The sequence below is a fragment of the Odontesthes bonariensis genome, chromosome 1, assembly GCF_027942865.1.
Source record: "Odontesthes bonariensis isolate fOdoBon6 chromosome 1, fOdoBon6.hap1, whole genome shotgun sequence".
Lineage (NCBI taxonomy): Eukaryota > Metazoa > Chordata > Actinopteri > Atheriniformes > Atherinopsidae > Odontesthes > Odontesthes bonariensis.
In genome coordinates this window covers 19,361,601-19,369,669 of record NC_134506.1, presented here as the reverse complement: position 1 = coordinate 19,369,669, position 8,069 = coordinate 19,361,601, and the positions used below count along the sequence as shown (strand labels likewise).

Genomic DNA, 8,069 nt, shown 5'->3' with positions numbered 1-8,069 from the left:
TGTCTTTTCAAGTTGCCATGGCCTCTCAAGTCTCTGTTAGCGACCATGTTTTACTGCAGATTATACTCTCTCTATGCCAACATAAAGAGGGTCAATTGACTCTCATAAGATTAACCAACACAGAAGAGTGGAGAAGTCCCAGAAAAGAAAGGGTCATAGATTTACTCAAGTCAGTTTCTATCACATGGAACATTTCTAATGAACTATAGATACCAAGATCACGATTTAAAACACTCTTACTACAAGTGAGTGGTGGTGTAGCCACTTTGCTGAGGTCTGGAGGAACACACAAGCAGTCATGAACTGGAAGCTGCTAGAATACTCATATCATTGTCTACAGTCAGTTTTACATTACCATGGACTGAGAGGCTGCTCTCCAACAAAGAAGCATCACGACCTTGGGACAGAGAAAAGGCATTCTGCAGTAAAGTTTTAGAATCAGGTGACACTAATATTGAGTTGTTTGGCTAGAATGCCAGAGATACATTTGGAGGAATGAAGATGAGACCCTGAAAACAATGTTAAGCATTGTGCTCTGTGCTTGTTTTGCTGCTTGTTTGGGAACATTCAACCAAATATTAAGTACAATTGTTTTGCTTCAGCAAAAAAAGACAACAGAAATCATGTAAAGCCCTGTTTTGCTGAGTCTTCTCCTTGATGATTGGAGGGAAAATAACCAGTACGAAGCAGGTACTGTACATACATACTGTGGGACCCCAATACATGTGGTCATTGGAAAACACATTTTAACTACAAATTCATTGTTGTTCGTGCAAAAAATACCTGACACTCAATTCCCCAGTGAATTTAGTACCAAAACCTAAATCTCCAATTTCTTGTTGACAGCTTTCTGGTTCATGTACAATATTTAGTCAGTTTTACTGTTGGAGATTTATTTTTCGTGATCAAACGTAAACACCATGTCTTCCTCTTATGTTAATTAACCAACTCTTATTGCAGTTTGACAGATTACTGGCAGGCCCGGGGTGTGTTTTCCTGTACTGTAAGAATACCGCACCCGTCTTCACTGCTGTTCCAGTTGCACTGTAACAGTATTTGGGTGGTGCGTAGGATTAATTATCCAAATAATCAACACCTGTAAAAGTGTGAATAAAGGATATAATGCTGGCGTTTACAACTTGTCTTGTCCCTGAAGCTCATTACGCCTATTTTTGCAACAAGATATAAACTTACATTTTTCTGTTTTCTTTTTATGCCTGTAAAAAATGTATCTTTATTTCAATAAAGGACAGGGCAGGAGTCAGAGCAGGGGTTCATTAGCTGTGTGGCTCTGTTAGTTTTTTGGTCAAAGTGTCAAGCAGCTGCTGGCATAAAAGTATACTGCACATTTTGACGAGCAGTCATTTCCTTTACAGCTAAAAAAAAAAAAAGGAAATTGCATGTTTCAGGAAATAAACTGAGTGAACTGACTTTTGTAGATGAAATAATGTCTGAGAATGAGAACAAAATTGCCACCATGGAAGTGGACACGGCGTTTCTCAAATCCAAGAGGGGCATTGTGAAAGTAACAGAGATGGTGAGATTATGTCTACTTGTCATCCTAACTGAACATTTGACATTTTGCTGCAGATCTAAAACTGCTAAGAAGAGTGTGTACTAGAAAGAGGAAGAGAAACAGAATGTGAGGCAACAAGGTGGCATCGTAAGTGTATGCACTTTAGTGTTATAAGTACTTTGTAGGTGGCAGTGACCAACAGCAACAACATCATGTTAGAAGTTTAAGCAACAGTTCAGTGTACCTAAAGAACACAAGATCAATTGTGCCAGATGTCGAATGAAGACAGCAATGCTATTTAATCTCTACACCTGAGGAGCGGCCTCTGCTGGACGTTCAGTAAAAACGTTTTTTTGCTCCTGTGCTTCTGTTTTAGGTGGCCCTGTTTGTCGTATTTGTGTGTTTCGCCGTAGGATCTTCACCAAAGTACATCGCAGCCACAGCGTTGGAGTTTCTGATCATTTCACTTCTGCTGTTGTTATACTTCCTGAAACTCAACAAGAGGCTGACTTTCTTCTTTTGGCCTCTCGTTGTGAGTGATGCTTTACAGCGCAGTATTGTCTCGTATGTTGTCTGAATTTGGTTGAATAAAGAGAGAAGAAAAGGCAGCTCATGCTGCAGTTTATGCTCCTTTTCTGAGATGTTCCACCTCTAACTTATTCATTCATTTTGTCTTCAGGATGTTTTCAATTCAGTTTTTGCAGCAGTCTATCTCACTGTCTTGAGCCTGATGGCTTTGACATCTTACACTGCCACAGGCGTGCTTGTTGGAGGGGTGAGAGGTCCTTTTTTAAATTTTGAATTGTCATCTCTGCTGTGTGGGCTAATGATGATGTGTGGATTTAAGTTCCCCACCTTTACACCACAAAATCAAATACCAGATATAGCATTTATTTCTTTATACCTGCTGTAGCCCAGCGATTTAATTTGCTCTTGAAGAATTTGCCTTTGTAACACAGACACACACAGACCTGTTTCCTCCCAACATTACACTGACTTCTTCATCCACACAGTCATTTCCTGGAGACTTACCCTAAACCTAACCTGCACTCTAAAATGTATTTACATTAATAAGAACTCTATTCTGCTCCCACAGTGTAAATGTGACAGAGTAAACAGATTTAAACTGCACCCACAATACAGCTGTGTTGGCTGTAATATAATGCATTTACTCCGACAACTGCTCTGTTTTTTCAGATCGTGTGTTTCATGTCAGCTGGGCTTCTGTGTGTGGACAGCTTCACTCTCTTCAGGAACATCACATTCAACAAACCAAGAAATGAAAACCAGAATCAAGTCAACGAGTAAATAAAGCAAATTAAGTCATTAAAACAGCCTATGAGCTGACCAATGAATATGTGTCTGTTATTTTGGAGGCATTTCTGCATGCGTTGAAACATTTCTGCTTTTTCAAAGCTTATTCTCTTGTCTGCATATTTAAGATTTAACTTAATGCTGCCACATATTGATGTACTGTGCAAAAGTCTGGACCCACCCCTAATTTCTTCATACATTGCCAAGAAGCAATTTATTTACACATGTACAAACATAAATGTAACTATATTAAATAAGGCAAAATTGAGTTTTTACTATTCCAAAAAACTTGAAAGTCAGTATTTGGTATGAGCACCTTTATTCTTCAACAACAAGCTTTCTTGTAATTTCTTTAAGTTGTCTTCAGGAACAGTTCTCCAGGCTTCTCGAAGGACATCCCGGAGCTCTTCTTTGGATGTTTGCTGCCTTTCGTACCGTTCTCTGTCAAGATGATCCCACACTGCTTCAATAATAATCAGGTCTGGACTCTGGGGAGGATTCATCAGTCCAGAAGATCTGCTGCCACTGATTTTCAGTCTAGTTCTGGAGTCATATGGCATACCTTAGCCTTTTCTACCCGCTTCCCTTCCTTTAGAAAGGCCATTCTTCCTCAGAGACCATTTCTGATGAGGCTTCAGTGAGCAGTAGATGCATAAGGGTGCCGTGTCAGGTCTTTGCTGGATTTTTTTTCTTATTTCTTGAGGACATCACTTCATGTGGTTCATCTGCTATGGATTTCATTTTAGGTCTGCGAAAGTGTCTTTTGATCTCTTCTTATCGTTAGTTTTTGCAAGGACACACTGCACTCCATGCTGAGATATGCCATGTTTCCTGCAAACAGCTCTTTGAGAATCACCTTTAAAAAGGATTTCTGTCAAACTGTGTTACCTCTGAATTTTTTTTTGTAAACACAACAAAAGATTGTGAAAAAATTGGCTGTTAGAAGAACAGTGGTCAGGAAAAAAAGCTCTGGACTAAAAATGAGTAAAAAAGCAAACCAATATCGAAAGTAAGATTTGAAAGATCTAGTTCTGTGCAGAGTCTCGTTTATCATTTTTTTTTTTTGTTTGTTTCTTAAAACCGTCACTGGCTAAATGTTACTGAGAAACATCAATCACGATTTGCTTTGTCTTGTGACTTCATGAGCTGGATATTTCCTCTGAGTGGTGTTGTATGCAGCTGGGGGCATCACATTTCACATCTGGCGAAAGCAGATGTTGCGCCTTTTTGGAGCTGCGTTTCCGCGCTGTCATCGTTTCCGTTTCCACCTCCGAGAAGCCTCACGCCTCCACAGAGCTCCACATCATTTTTTTATTTTGTTGTTGTTGGTTTGCTTTGCTTCGCCTTGAATCCGCTACGTGTACTTTGAGGAGAGTGAATCTTTCAACAATGGGGGACATCGAGGCTCCCAACTCGAACGGGCCGCGCCAGACTGTCCTGCTCTCTGTTCTGCCGAGCAAAGAGTTCGCCACATCCAGGAAAGGAATGCTGCTTATTGCTGAAGTGGTAAGAAATGACCAGGACGGTCATGCCAGCAAAAGTGCAAGATGCAGTTGTTTCAGCTAATGCGCACAATGGCAAAAATTCCCTACGTTTTGGGAACTTCTATTCGCAGCCTTATAACTGTGTTGCCGCAGCCTCTTGTTGCTCCGGTGCAGAATAAAACGTTTATAATGTTTTTAAATGGTCGGTTTGCTTTTGATTCCGGAGGGTGGGCAGATTCATTGTCACTTTGGGCTAAAATTCAAAAACTTAAACAGACACTAATCAGGCGAAATAACGGACAGCGCATGCTGTCAGATGAATGTACAAACAATTCACACTGCTAATGTTGAAGTTTATAACAGTTTTTATTGATAGTTTAGGTCAATTTCAACCTACCAGGAACTGATAGAGAGTGTTGAGGGGTGGGGGGCGTTGGGTGTGGTTGAGGGGGGTGATCTTTAGCTTTAATGTAGGAAGAGTTTCGAGCAAAGACTGGATTACACTTGTATCATGTGACATTCAGATCATGTCGGACTGTTAGAGGGCAGTCATCTTCCACTCAGTAACATCAGTCACTCTTGCTGTAACATTTAGCCTGGAGCACATCCTCCGTCCACAGAGAGTGAATGGAGAGCCCCCTGCAATCACACAAACACACACAGACAATAAAGCCTCTTAAGTGCGGCTTCACAGTGTGACTGTGATCTTAATCCCGTGGCTAAAGTCCCTCTGTAACCCATCTTTAAAAAGACACATTTTTTGAGTGTGTCCTGCTGCATAGGGGAGACCAGTGGTGATTGTAACATTTATGACCGCGTCTCCTACAAGTTGAAGCAAGCCAGAGTGAAGACAGTCACTCCTGAGCAACATGGCCCAGTGTAAGCACTACTGCAAGCGCCTGCTGACATACTCCTGCTTTTCTCTAAGAAAATTAACATTTTAACTCATCGATTACTTCAACTCACCATCAGTTTGTCTTGATGGTGGATCAGAACGGACTCAATGCGAATAAGCACATACAATATGTTCCATGATGTCTTCAAAAATGCACTGTCGTAGTATCTAATGAAGGTGTTTTGTCATTTTTTGTTTTCATGTTTTGGTAAGTTTTTTGACATGCGTTGTTTTTTAGAATGAAGTGTTTTGTCATTCACCACAGTTGTTTAGCTATGTAGGCTTTTACTACACCACAGGTTTTAGTGGAAGTGGATGAAAGGTGACTGTTGGTGATCACACAATTGTTTTTTATTTTTTATTATTGCTTTAAGCACTACAAACAAGAATGAAATGATAAGTTAATTGTATTTTGAGGCCTTTACGTGTTAGTCCAAGCAGTTCACGTGTTACTGTACTGTGGCATGTACTCTGTGTGAGTGGGATTTCCTTGTGGTTTGCAGAGAAGCTACTCTCATCGGAACGGATCGTCACAGTTGTAATATCTTTGTTACAAGTGAGAGCTTACAGGCAGTGTTAAGCTCTCACTCTTCATAGTTCCTGAAATGGCTGTTTTACTGAGGCCAAAGAGAAAACAGATCACAGATCTGCCATTCTTAGGAGCATTAATCAGACTCAGATCCTGCTGAGAAAGCTTTTTAACGCACACACAGTCAGACCACCATGCACTGTATTTGCCACAATTCTGAGTCAGCAACAGTCCTGATAACTGATGTGAAACACTATATACACTATAAGCATACATTATATAAATATTTCAAAATGCAAACAGGCTGTTACCGAAGAGAACATTAAGTGTTGAATGTGTAAAAAGTCATGTAAACTAAAGCGCTCTGTACTGTCAGAGTTCTCAGCTCAGAATGTAATTTGTTTCTTACCTCAAGGCTTACAACAATTGTGTGGGTAAAAGCTCTGTACGGGTTTATGTGGTCACAACAATCAAAGTATAGTGTTTTCACTTGAGTGTTACGAGTGGAAATGACTCTGATCAACCAAATTGATTAATGTGGTTAAACCAGAAAATAAATCAACTACAGCTCAGATTTCTTGTTTCACACAGATCAGTTACATATACTTACTTACTTCTTCTTATTCTATACTCTATATTTCTATAAATTATTATTTTATTTGTCGATTTAGTTCATCGGGATAGTTAAAACATGTCAGCAGCAAGAAAAATGTACAGATTCTTCCAGCTCACCCAACGCTGCCTCATTCTGCATTAGAGCAGCTACAGCAGTTTGGGTTCATTCAGAGGGAGTTCGTTCCCTCAGGCCAGCGCAGGATAAGTGACTGAGACAAAGACAAGATGGCCGGGGTTGTTTGAGATTTAAGTGTCTCGACTTAAAATGGTGAGTACGCCTCCTCTAAAGGACAGCTTTAAAGAAAACACTGGTTAAGTCTATTAGCATAGCGAATAGCTTCATTTGAAGCATCCTCTCTTATTATTAAAGCGTTGCGTCGCTGGGTGTTTGCATAAGTCTGTGTGTGAGATACAGAGAGGGATTCAGTGAATCTGCGTGAATAAGCATTGACTTCGACAGCTGTGTCTCTCTACAGGAAGTGGGCTGAAGCTGTAGACTTGCAGCTTTGAGGCAGTGAGGCATTATCTCAGGGGAAGTAGACGATAGAATCTTATTGTGCCATTCGAGTTAGAAATGTAAATTCGCCTCTAAATTGAAGAAGCTAACTTTGAAACAGATAACATAAACTTCTTAAACTTTTCCAGACCATCAGTCCGCTTATTTCCCCTTTGTATCTTGAACTGTCTTTACAGGCTGTTTCCTTTATATCGTTTGTGTGTTTCGCGGCATCTACGGCTGCGTCCTTCGTGACAGTCCCCCTGCTGGAGTTCCTAGCTGCTGTCTTCTTGTTGTTTGCCTACTCCATCAAATTCAACGAGAGGTTCAAAGGCTTCTGCTGGCCTCTTATGGTGAGAGTTTTGTTTTTTTTTCCATTTTTTTTTATTTCTAATTCTAATAACAACAGCTTGCAGTTGTAAATAATAACAAAAAAGCTCATTATGCCTCTGATCATGTGTATTCTCTCAAAGGACTTCATGAGATGTGTGACCGCCTCCATTATCTATTTCATCATCTCCATAATGGCAGTGTCCAAATACGTGGACGGTTCCTCAAAGGCTGCTGGGGTAACGTTAACATTCAAATAGTCACATCATAGTCAACACCAGCATAAGTTCATGTGGGTCTAAATACATAAATACACTTGTCTCACAGTTCAACAACCTCTTCAAATATTTCTGCAGCACTTTTTCTCTGTATTCACCTCAAAATATCTTTCTTTTCACAGATATTTGGGTTTATTGCCACCATTGTTTTTGCCTTAGATTTTTATTTCATTTTCAATGACCTGGCTGGTTTCCTAAAGCAAGGAGGGGAGTCTAATGAGGAACCATCAGGCCAGAGAGGTAACGACACAATAACACAATAACATACAGCAATGTGAAACCAGAAGATAATAGTTATTAACTGTAAGATAAGCCAACATTACGTGCAGAAATAGATAACAGTGTTATACACCGCACACCCTCACACTCATGAAATATATATATGTGTAATTTACGATGTTAATATTATTTAGGATATGGCTCTATGTGATATGATGTAGGCATGTTTCGGATGTCGCTCAGTCAATAAGTTAAAATACACATTTAAGGAAATCATACAACATTTGTCCGCTTCAGTTACTTGCAGGGGAAAGGACTAGCACTCTTCTCACAAGATTTATTCATTTCCATCCTGCCCACAGAGCTGAAGTTACAGAACAGACAGAACACACA

At 40.0% G+C, this 8,069-nt stretch overlaps 2 protein-coding genes across 2 annotated transcripts in view; both read left to right on the top strand.

The window, feature by feature from the left end:
- Positions 1 to 1,391: 1,391 nt before the first annotated feature.
- On the top strand, positions 1,392 to 3,149 carry cklf (chemokine like factor). The gene is made up of 4 exons (XM_075452508.1): positions 1,392 to 1,537; positions 1,893 to 2,048; positions 2,196 to 2,291; positions 2,714 to 3,149. The coding sequence occupies exons 1-4, from the start codon at positions 1,448 to 1,450 to the stop codon at positions 2,822 to 2,824; spliced, it is 453 nt and encodes a 150-aa protein (XP_075308623.1). The 5' UTR covers positions 1,392 to 1,447; the 3' UTR covers positions 2,825 to 3,149.
- An 863-nt stretch (positions 3,150 to 4,012) lies between these two features.
- cmtm3 (CKLF-like MARVEL transmembrane domain containing 3) overlaps positions 4,013 to 8,069 on the top strand; it is a 7,236-nt gene continuing 3,179 nt past the window's right edge. The window contains exons 1-4 of the mRNA XM_075452328.1: positions 4,013 to 4,336; positions 7,047 to 7,202; positions 7,323 to 7,418; positions 7,580 to 7,697. Of these exons, the coding sequence (XP_075308443.1) occupies positions 4,220 to 4,336; positions 7,047 to 7,202; positions 7,323 to 7,418; positions 7,580 to 7,697 (487 nt within the window). The 5' untranslated portion in view covers positions 4,013 to 4,219. The remainder of the gene's footprint in view (positions 4,337 to 7,046; positions 7,203 to 7,322; positions 7,419 to 7,579; positions 7,698 to 8,069) is intronic.